Genomic DNA, 22291 nt, shown 5'->3' with positions numbered 1-22291 from the left:
AATGCAAATTGTTCCATCACTACTTCTTGTTGAGACAGCGGTTAATATTTTAGAAACAATGTTTTAAAAAAATACTAATATTAATTTCAGCTCAAAAGGTTTGATTTATAAGCTGTGTGCAGAATCAAACACTGCTCCCTCCATTACATCTGGAAAACAGTACGTATTCCTGTTCCCTGCAGCTAAAAGAACCTTAGTTTTGTTGACGGGATGAGCATGTATGGAATGTTTCTCTGGTCCAATGTGATGTGACAAAATGTTGTTCATGTTGTCAGGTTCGCAGACTCACTCCAGAGCTGTTCCAGCTTGTCCACAGAACTGCCCCCTGCTGTCTGTGGGGTAGATGACTTTCCTGGGGTCCCCCTGGGACCAGGCTGCACCGGGACGAATGCAAGAACTCAGATTGAAGCAGAACAAACGTGCACAGCAAAAAAAAAAAAAAAAAAAAAAGAAATAAAGAAAAGTCAAACTATCCATGTTCATATCTGGTGGTTCTTGGCCGCAGCAGGAACTCTGTAAATCGATCCAGATTGCTTACAGTTTTCAATGCTTGAAAACACCAAAATGAGAAATCAGCAGGTGGAACAAATTTAGACTAAAACACTTAATCTCGGCAGCCTGTGATCACTGAGAGTGGAACATTTTTGCTATCGTGTGCAAAATAAACGTATTATTAAAGTTAAAGCAAATTATTCACTAAGACAGATTAATGATCCCAGCAAAGTTCCAGGATCACCCTCCAAAGTGAGCACACTGGGAACATAAGAGGGAAAAAAAAAAAGACTGTAACATCAACATTCCGGAGGAACTGGACTGGAAAACTGTTTCCACTCACAGAACGTGCATGTTAAGTGCACGTGTTGGACTCAAACATACAAGCAGTTAGTTTGGTTCTTTAAAAGTACTAAAATAAGGCTGCGTCTGCTGCACAAATGATGAGTTTATTATTGGAATTACATCAATAATCTCAATAATGTCTGTTTAAGAAACATACTCTGTCATTTCCAGATGCTCAAACTTTTTCTACGTGACAAAATTCAACAATTATTTTAATCAGCAGCTTAATCGCCTGAACACTCTAACGGCCATTTTATATGAAAATGATATCATTTGTGAATCATCTCATTTCTGACATTTCAGAAATGAGATGATAATCAAGTGTTTGGAAAAAGCAAAATATTTTACTTTTATGAAAAAGAAAAAACAGAAAATTCTCATTTGAGATTCTCAAGGATGATAATATTGTGGATTAACAATTTATAATCTGACTACAGACATGAGATTGCTGTAAAAATGAAAAAAAAAAGTTTCTAACTTCTCATATGTAATGAAATTCTTGCAGATTTTCTTACCGAGGATTCCGACGGCAAAGTATCCCAGCAGCGCCAAGATGAAGAGAAGACAGCAGAGGACGTCTGTGCAGCCCCTGAAACAGATGAGACGTTGTAACGTGCGGCGGAGGATCACGACCGCTGACGCAAACAAACACTCACCTGTTCTGAAGCGGCCCTTTGAAGCTCGGGTCAAACTTCCTGGACTCACCTGAGGGTGAAGACAGAACCGTTTTATTAAAGCGACACATTTCACGTCTATCTCGTTTAAAATTTCATTTTAAAAAATCCAGATCGGATCACCTCCAAAATTTAATGGAGTCTTCCATGGTCTACAACTCCAATTCCAATGAAGTTGGGACGTTGTGTAAAATGTAAATAAAAACAGAATACAACGATTTACAAATCCTCTTCAACCTATATTCAATTGAATACACCACAAAGACAAGATATTTAATGTTCAAACTGATAAACTTTATTGTTTTTGTGCAAATATTTGCTCATTTTGAAATGGATGCCTGCAACACGTTTCTAAAAAGCTGGGACTGTGGTATGTTTACCACTGTGTTACATCACCTTTCCTTCTAACAACACTCAATAAGCATTTGGGAACTGAGGACACTAACTGTTGAAGCTTTGTACGTGGAATTCTTTCCCATTCTTGCTTGATGTACAACTTCAGTTCTTCAACAGTCCGGGGTCTCCGTTGTTGTATTTTGCGCTTCATAATGCGCCACACATTTTCAATGGGCGACAGGTTTGGACTGCAGGCAGGCCAGTCTAGTACCCGCACTGTTTTACTACAAAACCACGCTGTTGTAACACGTGCAGACTGTGGCTTGGCATTGTCTTGCTGAAAAAGACCTGAAAAAGACCTGGATGTACCTTTCAGCATTGATGGTGCCATCACAGATGTGTAAGTTGGCACATGGGCCATGGGCACTAACACACCCCCATACCATCACAGATGCTGGCTTTTGAACTTTGCTCTGGTAAAAATCTGGATGGTCTTTTTCCTCTTTTGTCCAGAGGACATGACGTCCATGATTTCCAAAAACAATTTGAAATGTGGACTCATCAGACCACAGCACACTTTTCCACTTTGCGTCTGTCCATTTCAAATGAGCTCGGGCCCAGAGAAGGCGGCGGCGTTTCTGGATGTTGTTGATGTTTGGCTTTCACTTTGCACGGTAGAGTTTTAACTTGCACTTGTAGGTAAGATCGTTTACACAATGTTGTCGGTTTTTAATGCAGTGCCGCCTGAGAGATCAAAGGTCACGGGCATTCAATGTTGGTTTTCAGCCTTGCCGCTTCTGATTATACAACCCCTGGCAAAAATTATGGAATCACCGGCCTCGGAGGATGTTCATTCAGTTGTTTAATTTTGTAGAAAAAAAGCAGATCACAGACATGACACAAAACTAAAGTCATTTCAAATGGCAACTTTCTGGCTTTAAGAAACACTATAAGAAATCAGGAAAAAAAGATTGTGGCAGTCAGTAACAGTTCCTTTTTTAGACCAAGCAGAGGAAAACAATATGGACTCACTCAATTCTGAGGAATAAATTATGGAATCACCCTGTAAATTTTCATCCCCAAAACTAACACCTGCATCAAATCACAGCTACTTGTTAGTCTGCATCTAAAAAGGAGTGATCACACCTTGGAGAGTTGTTGCACCAAGTGGACTGACATGAATCATGGCTCCAACACGAGAGATGTCAATTGAAACAAAGGAGAGGATTATCAGACTCTTAAAAGAGGGTAAATCATCATGCAATGTTGCAAAAGATGTTGGTTGTTCACAGTCAGCTGTGTCTAAACTCAGGACCAAATACAAACAACATGGGAAGGTTGTTAAAGGCAAACATACTGGTAGACCAAGGAAGACATCAAAGCGTTAAGACAGAAAACTTAAAGCAATATGTCTCAAAAATTGAAAATGCACAACAAAACAAATCAGGAACGAATGGGAGGAAACTGGAGTCAACGTCTGTGACCGAACTGTAAGAAACCGCCTAAAGGAAATGGGATTTACATACAGAAAAGCTAAACGAAAGGTTACAATGGGCTAAGGAAAAGAAATCGTGGACTGTGGATGACTGGATGAAAGTCATATTCAGTGATGAATCTCGAATCTGCATTGGGCAAGGTGATGATGCTGGAACTTTTGTTTGGTGCCGTTCCAATGAGATTTATAAAGATGACTGCCTGAAGAGAACATGTAAATTTCCACAGTCATTGATGATATGGGGCTGCATGTGAGGTAAAGGCACTGGGGAGATGGCTGTCATTACATCATCAATAAATGCACAAGTTTACGTTGATATTTTGGACACTTTTCTGATGTTTGAGGATGATGAAATCATTTTTCAAGAAGATAATGCATCTTGCCATAGAGCAAAAACTGTGAAAACATTCCTTGCAAAAAGACACATAGGGTCAATTTCATGACATAGGGTCAATGTCAACGAGCAGATGTGATTTGATGCAGGTGTTAGTTTTGGGGATGGAAATTTACAGGGTGATTCCATAATTTATTCCTCAGAATTGAGTGAGTCCATATTTTTTTCCTCTGCTTGGTCTAAAAAAGTAACCGTTACTGACTGCCACAATCTTTTTTTCTTGATTTCTTATAGTGTTTCTTAAAGCCAGAAAGTTGCCATTTGAAATGACTTTAGTTTTGTGTCATGTCTGTGATCTGCTTTTTTTCTACAAAATTAAACAACAGAATGAACATCCTCCGAGGCCGGTGATTCCATAATTTTTGCCAGGGTTTGTATTATGGACTGTAAATGATGGAATTCCTAAATTCCTTCCAACCAAACACTGAGAAACATTGTTCTTAAACTGTTGGACTGTTTTTTCACACAGTTGTTCACAAAGTGGTGATCCTCGCCCCATCTTTGCTTGTGAATGGCTGAGCCTTTTGGGGATGCTCCTTTTATACCCAATCATGACACTCACCTGTTTCTAATTAACCTGTTCACCTGTGGAATGTTCCAAACAGGTGTTCTTTGAGCATTCATCAACTTTCCCAGTCTTTTGTTGCCCCTGTCCCAGCTTTTTTGAAATGTGTTGCAGGCATCCATTTCAAAATGAGCAAATATTTGCACAAAAACAACTGATTTGCAAATCATTGTTTTCCATTTTTATTTACATTTCACACAACATCCCAACTTCATTGGAATTGGGGTTCTAAAACAAAATTCCTAATTTTGACAATGACCTTGACATTTATCAACAAACCTTTCAAGGGCAATTCTGGGGTTGACTCTCATCCACATATCAAGTTTGGTAGAAACTAACCAAAGAACCAGGGAGGAGTAAGAGAACATCTAGACTGATGAACAAATATCTGACCTTCGACCCCACATAACCTTGACCTTTGTTAAAACAAAGGGGATTTGTTTTGACAAAGGCCAAGGTTATGTGGAGTCAATCCACACACCTCAGACACACACATGCATGTGTTTCTCAAATTATAGTCTGACAAATTCAGTGATACGTCAACATCACATCCTGTCGAATGACCAATTTCACAAAGCATTACAAGTTCTTTAACCTCTAACAGAAGCACGCGCGTGCACACACACACACACACAGCTAATGCTACAGTCACACTGGGAATGAGGAATTCTATGTGCATGGCTGGAGTTGGCGGGGCTAGACACTTGATGATGCGACTTCCTGTTGCAGCAGACGTGTTGTCAGCATGGCGTCAGTCATCATCAATGGCCACAAACATCAGCTGACATTAAATCAAACGGGGCTGCAGTACGCTGTCGCACAATGAAGGCATGTTAGCACAAACAGGCTCAACGGGTGTTCAGCTAGCCAGAGTAGAATGCAGAACAGCACAGTGACTGGGCTAAGCTAATTAGCTACTGTGACTGAGTGTGACAAAATTTGGGAAAATTGTATCTGCCACTTATGATTTGTTTGAACTAGTGCTCGCCGCTGGCAAGTCTGTGAGCCACTGCCAGACGCTGACGACTCTGTGAGCCACTGCCAGACGCTGACGACTCTGTGAGCCACTGCTAGAGGCTGACGACTCTGTGAGCCACTGCTAGAGGCTGACGACTCTGTGAGCCACTGCTAGAGGCTGACGACTCTGTGAGCCACTGCTAGACGCTGACGACTCTGTGAGCCACTGCTAGACGCTGACGACTCTGTGAGCTAATGCTAGACGCTGACGACTCTGTGAGCTAATGCTAGACGCTGACGACTCTGTGAGCTAATGCTAGATGCTGACAACTCTGTGAGCTAATGCTAGACGTTGACGACTCTGAGCTAATGCTAGCTGCTGGCAAGTCTGTGAGCTAATGCTAGCCACTGGCGAGTTTTTGAGCTAATGCAAGATGCTGATGACTTTTTCAGAATTGTTTCCATCTGTTAAGTCAAACCAGTGAGGCATCGTTCTCAACTGAACAAATCTTTCAGAATTCATTTTTCAGTTTTTTTTCTCTCAAATATTTGTCTGTTTGGCTCCTCATTTATTTACAGTTTGTCAGACATTTTGAATTTGCATGTTAAAGTTCTCCAAAGTCACTCAAGCAAACATATCGACCTCTGACCCCAAAATGCAGGTGAATATAATGATCACAGCAAATTCAGTCCAAAAGGTCAAAGTCAGACAGCAACATTAAAATTATTATTTTAAACCTGACAGCGGAACGAGAATCATAGTGATGGATCCGAGGAGACCAGGGTTCTAGCCATGGTGGGTGACGCCAGGTGGCCCCGCCCAGTACTGCAAATTTCCGCCTGGCTCTCGGGTTCAAATTGGCTGCACCACCCAGCACAGAATTTCTGAAAAATGAACTGAAATGTTGCTGAAAATGTACCAATTTGATCGTATTTCAAGTTACAGCATCATAGTTTTGCAATTTTAAACCAATAATTATTTTCTTCATATCAAATCGCAAACAGCAGAGATCAGAGAGTCAGCGCGTTCTGTGGTCACAGCGCTGTGAACGGGAGCAGCTGGAAACAGCGTTTCTGCTGCACTCTGAGCTGAAGAAAAAAAAAGAAATAATAACTCCACCATGAAAGTCCTCCAGAGATCCTTCTGTATCTGTATCTGAAGATACATTCAGAAATTTAGTTTATTTTAAAATTGAAAGGCTTCGTGTTTCCAAAAAGCTCTAAGTTTGAAAACTGCAGACGCGTGAGAGACGGGGGGGGGGGGGGGGGGGGGGGGGAGGGTTGTTGCACAGTGTCAGTGAAAGTTTAACTGATTCAGAAAGTTTTTCAATTGAAACAGCAGGTTTGACAAATAGGCTTTATATTGTTTAAAAAGAAAACGTAATGCAATCCCACTCAAATTGTTAAAAAAAAAAAACAAGACTTGTCGGGATGACAGAAAAACTGCCTGCTTCACTGGAATAAAAACTACTGTGTGTCATTTCTGAAGAAGAGTAAATACTATGTCCATTAAATATTAATGTGTTTTTAACATTTTCAATGTTATTTAATTTATTAACTTGGACTTTGACAGATACATGCAAAAAGAACTTTGATCTTACAAATATTAGTACAACATAAACATATTTTTTGTTTATTATTCTTGCATTCAATGCATCTAAAACCACTCAAAATGAGTTAAAGTAAGGCTTTCCAAGAATGTTTTAGTGGTATAAAACCCTGTAGTTTTGGGGGGCTGCGGGCCCCTGGATCCGAAGCTATAGCTATATAAGCTTATAGCTATATACGCTATGAGCCGTGATCACATAATTTACCCGCCACTAAAATGGTCCAAGCTAGAACCCTGGAGGAGACGCTTTCAGCTACAAATAAATATATCAGCAAATAAGCTTTAAGATCAGTCTTCAAAGCCCCGTCAGGCAGCGGGCAGACGTTACCGTGTCTCTTGTATTCTGTCATTGCGTCAGTCCGATTCTCCGTCAGACGCCGTTTTTGTTGAACAGAAGCTTTTTAACGCTCCTTCCTGTCTGCAGTCTTTGTTTCAAACATTTCACTTCCTATTTTGACTGCTGTCACCACCTCGCCGCCTGTTTCAGAGGAAATTAAAAAAAAAAAACGAACAAACAAAAAAAAAAAAACAGGGCAACGAACCCAAAGGAGATGAACGTCTGAGACGTTGACGTTTCAGCAAAATGCAAGTGAAGCTAATGCTGCCCACAAGACTCAAATGTGTTTTACGCTTTTCACAGCACAGTATGTACAGCTGTCGTAACACATCGATCAGATCAGTGGAGCCCAAAGTGTGGGCCATGAAGGTACTGCAGGTGGGCAGTGAGGTCATTTATTAAATAAAAATAGGATTGATATTTAATGTTTTAAAAATGAAATTTAAATTGATAAAAATATTTTTAATTAATTTAATTTGAAATAAAATTTTAAACATTTATTTTTGAATAATTATTTCATACACTAAAGTATATATAGTCATGTCATCAGAAGTAACAAAACAAAGCCATGAGTTTTAAATTATGATTTTTTTCTCTTCATGTATATGACTTAGTTTAACATAATACATATATGGAAATACTTGTCTCATGTGTCAATTTAAATATTAATTAAAGCTTTGGGTGGGCCCCAGAAGATTTTCAGATTACAAAGCGGGCTGCAGCACTCTTAAATTTGGGAAAGGCTCAATTAAAAGATCAATGAGATGAAAATAAAAACAAAGCAAAAGTAAGCTCCACTGATAATTAATGACTTAAAGCTACAGTGTGCAGAAATTCAAAGCATTCATGAGCAGAAATTAAATATAGCATTCATAACCATCTTCATTACTGTATAATTAACTGTGACAATGAACTGATGCGTTTTCATAATCTTACAATGAACCCTTCACATCCTCATGGGAGTGTGCCTACTCGTGGTGGCCGCCATGTTGCACCACCGTGTTGATACAGTAGCTCAAAAGGGTCACACTTACACCAGCCTTTGCATTTTTACAACATGGCCAGAAGACCAAAGAAGAAGAAAATGAGAGGACTCACTGGTTACTCCCATATGCACTCTCTCTATTGGCTGCTAGTGTGAGGCTGCAACCCAACCATTAGATGGCACTAAATCCTACACAATGTAGCTTTAAGCCTTTCATCAAGAACAAATGCCAAATGTTCTCAAGCCTTGGACCCACCAAATAATAAAGCCATGAATAATGAGGCACATATGGATTTGTCAGTGAATATTCGAATAATGAGCCACGTATAAATCTATCACGTATCCACTATGACGAAGCCTCTATGTGCCTCTAAGTACCTCACATGTGCCAGGTATCAGCTTCTAGTGAGCCACGACTGACCTGTCTTTTGAGCCTTTTAACTTTTTGTTCGTCCATTATTGTCTGTTTGCTCTTTTGCGCGCTGGCATTTTGCGTAAATGCTTGTCCTGAGTGCAAGTGATTGCTTCAGCACACACAGTGCAGCTCATTTGAATGATTATAGTGAGATGTTGAATTTATCATAAACATACTTTTACAGCTGCTTATAAAGAAGGACCTATTACAATAAAAACATTACAAATAATGACCTTTTAGGCTGTTCCAAATACATTCTCCACCTCAGCACACGAGACAGAGAGAGGAAAAAGGGTCCAGATGAAACAGTCCTCTGTGATTCCAGAAGTAATTATTTTATATACAGCGTCCAGCACACAAAGCAGGTGGGATTGTCACGAAGAAGTGTGCTAGAGGGCAGAGCTATAATAGCCTGTCCTGTCCACGTAGCCGCCAGGTGCTCGGATAATGGGCTTTTAACAGCCTCATCTTCACTACAAACATGCCTCTAAAATCCTCTTTGTCCTCATAGTACCTCGTACACAAACTGTCCCACGCTGCTAAATTTTGAATTTTTTGATGTTAGCACCACACTCACAGATGAGCCTCGTTAGTTGAATATTCTGCCTCTAAAAGCCTCTATTCTCCCATGATAGTTGAATAACTCGTACCCCCCCCCCCCCAAAAAAAAAAAACATGCTGCATTAATCATTCATTATTCGGTGGGACCAGGGCTTCACTGTCTAACGGTGTCCACATTATAAACTGTGTTTAAGGGTTCTGTTTCAGATGAGTTTGTAGAGTGCACGGTGTGCGCTTTCCATGTGCAGCTTCAGTTCTTAATTATTTTTTACAAACCACATGAGAATGTTTTTTAGCTACTGCTCGATCAGATACTGGACTTCTTGCTCTGTTTCTGTCTTCTGCATTATCAACCTTTATTCCTACCAAACATCAAAGACAAAGGACAAAGACTTGCTGATACACGTTTTGTGTTGTTACAACAATGACTCGGTTATGATGTTGAACAGTTTGAGATAAGACCCGCCTACGTCTTTTCTCGCATCATGTGACCTGGGCTGAGCGTGCCCACCTCCATGATCATGTGACGCAGCGGCCGCATGCCAAAGCATAAAACACAACATTACTGATGATCACACACTTCAACCTCCTCGATCGTTTTTGTTTAAATAGTCATCTCAGACAGACAACTTGAACAATTGCTGCAGCACGTAGTTGGAGCTTGGTGTCTGGGCTCTGACCTCATCACTGCCTGCAGATTATTGCTTGTGATCATGGGGAGGGGGTCGGAGCCCACAGGTGGAGGCTGGCATGGAGGTGGGGCTGAAAGCCTGCAGCGCCGTTGATGCGGGCGTGTGGGCGCTGACAGACAGAGGGCAGTGCTGAGGAATCTGCATCTTTAATGAACCAGCACAATTTGAAGGGATTGTTTAGTAGAAAGTGTGGAATAGATTATGTGGTGTGTGAGGGATCTCACTCACAGGTACTTCATGATAAGATCATCTTGTTTTGTCTGACAATAAGAGGTTTTTTTTTATATCCTTGAAAGCTTTTATCAATATTTTTATTTTACATTTGATTTATTTTAAAGATGGCATTGGTCAATATAACAGTTATTGGTAAGACAGTTTTATTACAAGCTGGAGGAGGAAAAAAAACCTCCAGTAAGGTCACCTCAGTCACGTCTTTTGGCACAGCAACCAATATTTCTCAATTTATTTATTTTATATATTAGCATATTTTATTTATTTTTTCTGTGCTGTACAACATATTTATACATTAAATGTCTACATGAAAAAAGTCTCAAATGAATGATTCCACACATTTTGTTGTGTGGGCCGCTGAAGAGGAGGTACTGCTGGCCCACCACCACCAGAGGGCGCCCTGCTTGGAGTGCGGGCTCCAAGCACGAGAGGGCGCCAGACCCAGAAGAAGTGACAGCTGTCACTCATCCTCTGCACCAGCTGTCACTCGTTCATCATCACCACCATAAAAGCCGGACTGCAACTCCACCTCCCCGCCGAGAAATCGACTACCATTACCAAGGTAATTTCTCTGTGAACTTAAGACTGTGTATCTGTCTAAACTCTTCTTTGCAGCCGTTTTCCTGTCGGTGAGACTCGTCTGTGGAGGTGGCGTTTGAGGTGTTCAGCGACGGCTTCGCAACACCTCCCACCCAGATAAGTGCTCAAACAGGAGCTGCACGAGTGTGTGCTTGGAGGTGGAGGCGCTTCCTCCCTCGTTAACTGTGGATTTACTGAGTGTGCGGACTCACACTCACTCATCTTATCTCTGCTTTCTGCCAGCAGTACCAGGGTCGACAGCCGAAGACAGAGGCCACCTGGGGACTCGGGACTTGGCGGCTCCGGTGTTCTTCAGACCGTTGGTGGTGGAAGCCGTGTGGGACGCAGCTTCTCTCTCGTCGGGGGTTTTCTATCTTCAAGCCTGCCCACACGTCACCTGGTGTTAAATTGACTGTGCAGATTACAGTACGTTTCGTTGTGTATTATCGCAACATTAAATTGTTACCTTTTTGGCTTATTCATTGTCCGTTCATTTGCGCCCCCTGTTGTGGGTCCGTGCTACGACACCTTCCCAACACATTTGTTTGAATGATTGTTTTAAAAAAAATTAACGGGCAGGAATAAAACTGGAGTGTCAAAGTTTCGCTTATTTTTTTTATTTCGACTGCTTTCACTTTGAGATGAAAGAAAATAAACTGCATAAAGAAACCTTTTTTATTGATGTTACAAAATAAAACCCCAAAGCGGTGAGTGGGTTTTACAGCGACTGTGTGATCTGCTTCAGATCAGATTTCCACTGGCGAGTGTGCACGTGTGTGTGTTAAAGGAAGCGATGATGTCATCGGGAGTAATGTGGCCCACTAATGGCTCCCTCGGGGTCATCAGATGCCCTCGGGGTCATCAGACGCCCTGTTCCTCAGCTACCTTAATGACTTCATGGCCACTGTGGCGGTAAGCAGATTTGCTCTCGTCTGCTCGTCTTTGTCACATGGTTATCGTTCTGATCGGGCACCTACAGGATGTTTTTACTGATCTGATGTTTTCTGATTGACCAGTGGACCAGATGAATCTGACTTTGCTGTTGCAGATTACGTCTTATTTTTTTGAAAGAATAATGATGCCGCTCTCTTTCACACTGAGGAAATTACAGATTTTATGAACAGGTTTCATGCATCGGTACCGACTGATACTGTAGGTCCATTTATAGTCTGTAAAGACGGCTCCACATATCTAATCTCACCAGATTATCAAAAACAAACTCTCAATCTGACAGTGAACTTTATGTTTTAAATCTCTCTGACTTCATGACAATTTAACGGCTGAGCCAGTTGCGCGTATTGATTGTCCGAGTGCACGGCAGCACCTGCAGTTCATGCATTTATTTCCCCTTCCAGACCCACCTCGATATTCTACTCAGATTACGTCACCACTGGAGGCACATGAGACAGAAACACCAATCACAAACAGAACAAGAAGCACTTTTACCAACACTACAAATAAAACAAAAAGTATTATTTGCAAATCGACACCTCCACCAATCATATCTATGTCAATGTAATATAAATATTCCAAACACGACGGCACTTAGACCTTCTTGAGTTATGGCAGATGAAATTAATAATGCATTGTGGAACCCTGTTTCATACAGGCAGACCAACAGACATCCTCATTTTAAGCACACGTGATCCATGTCCATCATGCTACTATAAGATCAAACATGTCCAGCAGGTGGCAACCACGTCCAAGTTATATTACACAAAACAAGTTTGGTTTTTCAGTTGATCTGGTTCATCACAGTTAATAACCAAAGTGTCTCTTAATCACTTTATTCTCATCATATGCCCGTATAATTTGCAGACTTGCAAGATGATTACATTGACTGTTTAAGAGTTATTGTGTTCACAAGCTGGAGGGGATGGACGCCACCATCAGTCTGTTCATTCATTCATTGCATTTTACAGAGAGCAGGTCCAAGCTTTTATCAAAGCTTATGAACATTTCTAAACATCATTCTTTTAATTTCTCCATCAGACACACACTTCATCTGCAATAATACAACTTCTCTCATCCCTCAGGGGGCAAAGGTTACGTGTGTTCCAAACAACACTAAAATCTAATCAGCTCCTCTCAACCTCAGAGGGCAACGACGGGAAAATACTTACAAGTAATGAGTTTTCATGTCTTAAAGAAAAAATAAAAATCCCTTCATCCTCATTCAGAGTTTTTTTTTAGAACTGGTTGTTAATTAATTAAAAATGACTCGTTAATGAGGCGCGCCGCCAACATTACAACACGCTGAATGTGTTGGCCAACACCGGCGGTTGATCTGATTTTAACTAAAACAAGCAGCCAAAGTCCAGGAGGTCACAGCAACACATTAAACCTGTGTACATGCACGTGGCTGCACGTCTGAGTGGGTGAATCCTCGAGGCCTGACTAAAGCTCCAGTCTGCAGGCTGCAGCCTGCCCGCCTGCAAACGTCTCACAGCCAAAACCCTTTACAGACAAGCAACTTAAGGCAGCAATTTAGTCCCGTCTGACTGTACGGTGTCACATTTTTAAAAACAACCACAAATTACAGAGTTAAAGTGCTGAGCAGGCAAACAGTCACCAGTGACAGTCAACCGAGGGACACCGGCAAGGTGGAATCCCAACGTCCTGCAGACATCTTTATCTCCAGGCTGTGAAGGCTACACGTTTTGACTTCATCTTCATGGACAAGACCTGAGCAATGTGGACAGTTCACATGGCAACAAGAAGGCAACAACAAAGAAACACTCCAGACCAGGAGCTGTGGGACTGAGTGGAGACTGTGTGCATGAAGGCGCTGGCTGGTTACCATTAGCAACTCAGACGGTCGAAGAAGCAAAGCATGCAGGCAGCATAAATGTTACGCTGCCAAAGAAACGCAAGCGTGACGGCTGGCGTTTACTTTCAAGCGCTCCGTGATCATTCCCACGTGTCACACTGACTTCAGGTTTTAAGGCAGAAATTACACACTTTACAAAATCCTTATGAGTCAACAACCCGCCCCAGACGCAAGACCACATTAGGCCATCCTGGGCCGCCAGTGCTGGAGGAGAAAATCCACGTGACACACATGAGTCAGATCTCCGGCTGGTCCAGAGGATGGATTTTCCACAATATGTAACTGAAATAACTGCAAGTGAACAAAAAGAGGAAATCGAATCAGGCCGCATCCATACAGGATGCAAACACACAGTAACGCAGAGGCGTATCCAGGACTGAGGGGCTGGGGGGGCCGCCATCAGATTTATTGGCACACATTACCCATGTTTGTTTGTGCACACACCTAGAGCGGTGCAAAGAAGTACAAAGAAGAAGAGAAAATAACAGAGCAAAAAGTACACACGATGCCATACTCTCAAAAGTGCCACTAGCTTAGCTTATGGTAAGCTAACAGTGGACCCTCTCGTTTTGGCCGAACATCTATACAGTTTTTGTATATTCTGTGTTAGTACGCGCCTGTCGCTGATGTGCTTGATGAATTCCTGCGCAAAAAGTAGTTCCCAGGTAATTATGATATTTGGCATCTCGTGTGCTTTTACGCCTGAATGTTCGTAAGTCAATACTCACACTCATCCAGCAGCATCTTCTCATGTCGGAAAATTCAGCGCCATTTTGAAAACAACCTGAAACTGGGTCAGGCGAAAGTAGTCCGGTGAGCTCAATCTGTGGGCCAGCTATCCCACAATACCAAAATAGCAGCGATGTCGCGAGAGTGGCACACTGAGCAGTGTGACACAATGCCACCCTGAAACCTGTCTACACTCTAGACCAGTGGTGTGCAAACTATTCCAGAAAGGGCCAAGAGGGTGCAGGTTTTCCTTGCAGCCACTGACTCCAGCAGGTGATTTCACTGATGAACTCATCCCATCTGTTCAAAGGGATGTTAATCAGTGAAATCACCTGCTGGAGTCAGTGGCTGCAAGGAAAACCTGCACCCTCTCGGCCCTTTCTGGAATAGTTTGGACACCACTGGTGTAGATTCTAGTGGACGAGCTGTGAGAGCAAATGCCTGAATCAATTAGACCAGACATTCAACAGACTTTAACCTGCCAATGTGAACAGACAACTTCTGTGCATGTGAGCGTGATGATGAAGATGATGATTTCTGCATCATGTGACTGATGCAAATCTGGAAGAATACAAACGTGTATGTAAAGAAGAAGAAGAACCACTTTCACAATGATGCCAAGGATAATGTCTAACTATCAAGATGACAACATTCAAACGACAAAATCATTAGACAAATTGAAGGAACAGCCGGAACGATTCTGCAGCATGATTTCTGCATCTGTCCTGTTTCCCGCATGATCCTGCCAGGTCTCAGAGAGCTCATATGAGAAATCCAAGGAGGTTAGCACGTTTGTTGCTTCAAGGCCACCAGGGCTATGTTCTCCTTGTACACTTGGGGTTGTGTTGTGAAGGCCATGCAGTGTGAAATGTGCCACATCAACATGCACATTCATACCAGAGCCACTGCAGTGACCGTGAACCAAAACGGAGCAGCCAAAAGAAATTATTTTGACATTCTGCTGTCTAGAGCTAAAACAACTAATTGAGTTAATCGATTAAAATCAATTATTAAAATAGTTGCCAACTAATTTAGTCATCGATTAGTTGCTAAATAACTTGTTTTACCGCAAATGTTTCGTTTCTTCCATATAATCAACCAAGCTTTGCTTTGAATCTTGAACCAATAAAGGAGTGCTTCGAGCTGCTGCTTCGTTGGTTTCATTTGTTTTACTTCGCTTTATCTTAATTTTTCCTCACTAAAACCCTAAAGAGCATATGTCTGTGAGGACTATTTACCTTTTTTATGTTAAACTGACCTGTTATGGTCTTCTGAAACAGTTGATAGATGTATTTTATGCTAACGCTGATGCTAACGCATTAGCATGTCTATGGCATTTTCAATATTAAAGTTAGCATTAAGCTGCTGGCATTTCAGCATGTTTGTGCATTTGTTTTCTGTGTAATAATTAATGGCTCAGCGTTTGTTGTCGTAAAAGAGTCTAATGTATTACATATTATAATATTTTTTAATTTATTTTATTTATATATTAATAATAATAGCAACAATAATAATACTAATAATAACTAATAATGCTACAATACAATTTTAGAGAAACAGACATGAGTCGTGTGTCATTGTGAAATGACCACAGTTTACAAGTTATACAGAGAATGTTGCACATATAATGAGTCAGGCGACAGTTTTTGATTTAGGTTTTATGGTTAACTGGTTATGCTAATTGCTCATTTGCAGCAACAAAAATACCTCTTTTTTCACCATATATTTTATAACATTTAATATGTTTCAATGTTGTTTTATGGCACCTCAGCAGTTTGATAAAGCAATGCCATTTGAAATAATTATTTTTGTTCTTTATTATAAACTGTTTTATTCTTTATTATTTTCTATTTCAACAGCCAAGGGACATTTGATGATTTGTTGATTTTCAAGTATTTTAAGTTTTCAAATAATGTTCTTTTGTTAAATAAAGTGATGGAAGGAGAGAAAAATTGTTTCCCTGGCACATTTTAAAAACAATTCCCAGCTAATCCGATTAATCGATTAACTGTGTCGAAACCCCATCAGATTAATCGATGATCCAAATAATCGTTTGTTGCAGCCCTACTCCTGTCAGATCAAATCTACCCCCTGCTGGATCATGTCTTCAACTACATGCGAGTATGTGAGCTAAGACACTTTGTTTTGTTTTTTTCTCATACAGGAATTGAAGTACATTTGTCATTTACCAATGAACTGGGATAGAAAATGAATAAATAAATACTCTTCATGGATGACAGCAGAGAAAGCACACAGTCAGGCAGAAGAATTTACTCCGTTACCATGGTAACTGGCAGAAGTAAGCCACCTAGACCATCATGATTATGAAATGTCTTCTGATGCATCGTAACATGACTGTAAAAATCACGTGTGTAGATTTGCATCAAAATTTGTGCCATTTTCAGTTTGTTGTTGGGCAATTCCATGAGATGGTCACGTCCATTACCGCCATCAGTGGTCCTGCTGTGAACTAAACCATCAAGGGAATTATGGTATTAACCCTCTGGAGCCGACGCCGTCATATACGATAGCTGAGTACAAGTTTTACTAAATTATAAATAACTTTTTCATGATATGAGATAGAAATGTACTTTTTTGCTGAAAAGTGAACTCCGCGGACTTTCGAGCTAGCCATCCACCATGTTTGTACTCCTCATAGATGTGTGTGATGACGTGTGCAATCGGAATTGGTTCACCGTCACAGGGTTTTCCAATATCCAATCGCAGGGCAGAGCAGTCTCACATGGAATCCCAAATATTGTTAGGAACAGCGATATGTTACTCTTTGGGATGTGAATGCTATTTGAAGAGCCCTCTGGCTGCTGGCTCCATGCATAAAAGTGCAGCGTTGCACATATGAATGAAGTGATCAGCATAACAGGGTCGCATACAACCTCACGTGGTGGACCAAAGAGTGTCACTGCAAGCAATCCCTCCGCACATCTGTCTCAAGGTGCCGAAAAAGTGCTGATGTCCACGTCTTCCGCAATTCCTGTGCTAGTCAGATGACATACCGGATCAAGACAGCGTCCAGTTTAGAAATGAACGGCACATTCCACTGTTACAGGAGTTTTTGTCATGGAAAGAGGAGTGAGGAATCCCGCGCTTCGCGGCGGAGACGCATGGCGCAAAGCAACGCCGTGATGAAGCCTAACAGGACATGTTGGGGCATGTCCAGCTCATGCACGATTTCTCGGATATTCACACGACTGAAAAGCAACCGGAAGCCTTCTGAAAGCCACCTGAAAGCTGTCCTGAGAGACCAACACGGAGGTGGTTTTGTCCCGCGCCATGAGTGGCACGGTGACGCATTCATCCGCTTCTTTTTCCATGAAAAAAAAACTCCTGTAAGAGTGGAATGTGCCAAAAAGTGCTGATATCCACGCCTACTGCTTTTTTGTGAAAGTCAGACGACGTCCCGGATCAACAAAGCCTTCACGTTGGAAATGATCTGGTTGTTTCAGCGGGGTTTGAGCCTGCTGATCGGCACTCGGAGCGCGCCGCGCTCTCAGACGCTGTGGGCGGTCTTTAAACCAGCTGGAGCACTCCTTAATCTGTGTAATTCCAATAAAATCGTCCCTGAAAGCCATATTAATTTTCCGAATGGTGTCCACCTGGAGGTCTCTCACAGTTTCAGGAAAAAATTGATGCAGCAAAGCTCCAAATCGTTCAGACATTTCCTTAACGACGAGAGGGGTGGACCAGTGCTCACTCAAAGCCTGCTCACAGGCGAATGACGCAACCGACAGGCGTGAAAAAACTCACGCATGCGCACGAAGGTTCAAGCTTGGCTGATGCAATCACACGTGATTCAAATCCATATGGTTTTTGAAAAAAATAAAAAGGTCTGATACTTTTCCAACAGACCTTGTACTGTATATATTGCATTTGTGTTTATTGTTAGAACATTTATTCTGTAAATTATCTTTGTAGAAGACCCCAAACTACCTTTATAAAGTGTCAAAATAGTTGTTTATTATAGTTTGCTGTGTGTTTTGAATAAATGTGTGTGAAAATTATTTCCCGCTTTATTTTTTCCTTTCTTATTTCTGATTGTAAACCTTTAATACACTTATAAAAACACCACTATAGCATATATATTCTGAAAGTACAGGTTGCCGTGAAAAAAAAGAGACACAGCACTTGATTGTGAGATGCAGGGTGAGCTTTTAACAGCAATAATAAAACATTTATGCCAGGCGAGTGAACTGTCAAAAAAATGCCCTCGGACCCCAGAGGTTTAAGAATAAGAAATCTCTGGGGTGCAGCTGGGATGGTGTCATGGAACTGCCCGGTTGTTCTCGGTGAGGATTTCTTCTTTGTCATCGCAGTAGAAATACTGCCCCCTGCAGCTGATTTTGTTATTGCATCCTGCAGCAGTGTTACTTTAGTTTTGGAGTATTGTAAAGAAAGCTCGAGTTTGACCGAGGAGGGTTCAGCCCCCATCAGACCCCCCCTGACTGCACACCTGTAATAATCTATATGTCTGTGTGTTCCTGTTTTGTTTTCCAGGAATAATTCAGAAAATGTGTATAAACTGTTTAATGTAAGACCTGGTTTGAGGAAAAACAGCCTACTTTTATTTAAAGGCCTCACTGATTAGGCAGTTCATTTAAAAGAATAAATAAAAATAAGCCTGAGGTTTTTGTGTTTTTATCTCTGGTCTGGGTCTGTTTGCCGTCGGAGGCTGTCATGGGGTCCACACCCATCGTGCACTGCAGTCATTATTTCCATTTCTTCACCCGTTTTAAGTAAAAAACGCATATCGTCACGACATAAACGTGTTTTCTTACCGTATTTCGGGTCGGGGTTTTTCTCGTCCAGCTCCATTCTCGCACTCAGCAGCTCAGAGGTCCAGACAGCGCAGTTACCATAGAAATGTCGAGTCCAAAATCTATCCAGAAGAGCGAGAAGGCAGCAGAGACCGTCCTCAACCGCAAGGCGTTCCTCAGCCTACCAGCCAATCAGAAAGCGCGCCCGGCTGACTGACACCGACCGCAGCCAATCACAAGGCGCGGGCGGACACAAAACATTTGCATTCCCGCTACTCAAAGTTGCCAAGTTTGGTGACTTCAGATCTGTTTTTTTTTCTGAAATTCTATAAAAACATTCGCCACCTCGATTTTTTGGGGGATTTACTATCAAATCAAATCAAATCCATTTTATTTTATTTATATAGCGCCAAATCACAACAAACAGTTGCCCCAAGGCGCTTTAAATTGTAAGGCAAAGCCATAGAATAATTACGGAAAAACCCCAACGGTCAAAACGACCCCCTGTGAGCAAGCACTTGGCGACAGTGAGAAGGAAAAAAACTCCCTTTTAACAGGAAGAAACCTCCAGCAGAACCAGGCTCAGGGAGGGGCAGTCTTCTGCTGGGACTGGTTGGGGCTGAGGGGAGAGAATCAGGAAAAAGACATGCTGTGGAGGGGAGCAGAGATCAATCACTAATGATTAAATGCAGAGTGGTGCATACAGAGCAAAAAGAGAAAGAAACACTCAGTGCATCATGGGAACCCGCCAGCAGTCTAAGTCTATAGCAGCATAACTAAGGGATGGTTCAGGGTCACCTGATCCAGCCCTAACTATAAGCTTTAGCAAAAAGGAAAGTTTTAAGTTTTATCACACTTCAGAACCTGAAACATCATATTTATCACAGTGTTAACACTAAACTCTCACATTACATGTGTCAAAACAAACTTTCCATACATGTCACCAAAATGTCTAAAATGTAACATTTTTAGTTTTTTGTGTCCAAGATCTCAAAAAAGTCAACAAAGTTCCATCATATTTGGTGCATTATAAAACAGCAAGTTCTTTCAGCTTTTCCCTTTTTACACGTTTATTTGGCACAAATTTCACACCAGATGGCCTTCCTGACACAAGTCATTATATGAAGAATGGACACGGGTGGTTTTGAACCAAAAACCATCTCTTTTGATGAAGAAGCAGAAGAAGTGCACTGACCGCTTGGCCACCAGCCCGTCCTTAGTGTGTTATAAAATGCATGTGATAAAACTGGTTGCCAACCAACTTTATTTATTAAGCACTAAAACAACCAAAGTGGACCAAAGTGCTGTACAGAAAATAAAAATCATCATAAAAGACATAATTCACATAAGTTGCAAACAAACTACAAGTAATTAAAAGCCAAAAAACATGAGTAAAAATATCAGCCATATGATAAAAAATAATAAGATTAAATCAAATAAATGAATGAAGTGGACATCTTACTAAGTGTCATAGAGATGGTTTTCAAAAGAGATTTTAAAACAAGCAGAGATGAGACCTGTCTGATTTGCTGAGGCAGGTTGTTCCATAATTTTGGAGCCGTAACAGCGACCCTGCGAGGTGCCAAAATGTTCCTGTTTCACTATGCTGCCCCCTGCTGGTCATATAGAGACGATGACATTTAGCAGCCCTTCCTGGAACCTGAATCCCATCTGAATGAACTTGTAGTACTCAAATGTTTTTGCTTATTTGTATTTATTACTGAAATCCAAATGTAAGGCGTCAAATATTAAAAACATATCAGTAAATTTGCTTTGTAACTAAACTACTTGCAAAGCACTCAGTAGAAGTTGTACTCATGATAATTGTGGTATTACTTTTGTTATGAGTACTGTAACAGAAAAGGTGCACGACAATAATGTTTTCCCCCCCAAGTTTCTTTATTTTCTGCTTCTTTTATCTTTTGCATTCTTTTTTAGAGCTGGCTGCTTGTTTCTCTGCTGAGATGTGGCAACACTGCCTCTGCTTCAGTGGAATGTTGACTCTGATGTGATTCTATGACAGACTTTTTACTGCTCTGAGGAAAAACTTTTAGTTCTGCAGACAATCAGCTCATACTTGAGGTGTATTATGAGTGATGCATAATATTACTTTTGTTGGTTAAATAAAAGCTAAGATTCATATATTATTCAAATGTTCATATAGTGCTACAATGATCTACAAAAGAGATCAATTAAAACTGGAATAGTTTTATTTTCAACTCATGAAGTTGGACAAATCTTGTAAAGACAGGTGATGACTCTCGTGTATTCAGTCATGTGTTGTTTAGGAGGCAATCCTGCAGGTCAGTGTTTTGTAATTGTAACTGTGAGTGAACGTTCTCACCCTCATTGACAAAGGTGTCATGTGCATGTAACAAATAATTAACCAGCAGGACCGATCAGGTTTCTGAAGACAATAAAGACAAATGCAACAGCCAATAAATCATGAAGGATTAATAAAAGATTACCCAGAGATCAGGTTAAAAAAAGCAATTAGAAAACAGTAACGTGTTTTTAATATGTCAGATCAGGTCTGGGAGCATGTGCTGGTGTTGCAGGTCACCACATCCACCACACTACTGAACCACCCTAGGTCCTGGATGGCAACCATACAGGCTGACAACCAGTCTGTCCCCATTTCTTGAATGTAACCATCAGTCTGCTGCAGCCAGGTGAAAGTGGGCATGTCCTTGGCTTTGTGCAGTTTCAGGGGGCCTCAACACTGAGGCACCTGCATGCTTGATCACAGCCAGAGAAACACACCGTATGGACAAAATGCTGTTGGTGATGTTCACTCATAATGCAAGTGATACTCCTCATCAGAGTCTCCCTAAGTAACAGTCTGTTGTGTGGGCCACTGAAGAGGAGGTACTGCTGGCCCACCACCACCAGATGGCGCCCTGCTTGAAGTGCGGGCTTCAAGCACGAGAGGGCGTCATAGCAACCGGGAGTGACAGCTGTCACTCGTCATCAGCACCAGCTGTCACTCATCCACATCACATCACCACCACCATAAAGGCCGGACTACAACTCCGCCTCCCCGCCGAGAAATCAGCTACCAGAAGAGGTAATTTTCTCTGCTGAAGTAAAACATTGAGTAATAGTCTGAACTTCTTTGCAGCTGTTTTTGTTACGTGTCGGACGCAGCCCGGAGAACCGACCAGCGTTTGAAGGACCCAGTATAAAATAAGCAGAGCACGGTACAAAGGATAACAGAGTTTAATAAACATAACAATGAAGTGATACGAAAACAACAAAAGAGTGCGCGGTCTGGCATGGTGGATTGCGGTGCG

At 41.4% G+C, this 22291-nt stretch overlaps 1 protein-coding gene across 2 annotated transcripts in view; it reads right to left on the bottom strand.

The window, feature by feature from the left end:
- slc44a2 (solute carrier family 44 member 2) overlaps positions 1-19163 on the bottom strand; it is a 38695-nt gene extending 19532 nt beyond the window's left edge. For both annotated transcript variants that reach the window (XM_034187440.1, XM_034187439.1), the window contains exons 1-4: positions 19020-19163; positions 1494-1542; positions 1353-1426; positions 290-374 (exon numbers count right to left, since the gene is read on the bottom strand). In XM_034187440.1, the coding sequence (XP_034043331.1) occupies positions 290-374; positions 1353-1426; positions 1494-1542; positions 19020-19056 (245 nt within the window). In that variant the 5' untranslated portion in view covers positions 19057-19163. The remainder of the gene's footprint in view (positions 1-289; positions 375-1352; positions 1427-1493; positions 1543-19019) is intronic.
- Between the last annotated feature and the right edge of the window lie 3128 nt (positions 19164-22291).

The sequence above is a fragment of the Thalassophryne amazonica genome, chromosome 15, assembly GCF_902500255.1.
Source record: "Thalassophryne amazonica chromosome 15, fThaAma1.1, whole genome shotgun sequence".
In the NCBI taxonomy this organism is placed as follows: domain Eukaryota; kingdom Metazoa; phylum Chordata; class Actinopteri; order Batrachoidiformes; family Batrachoididae; genus Thalassophryne; species Thalassophryne amazonica.
This window is presented reverse-complemented; position numbering and strand designations above follow the sequence as displayed.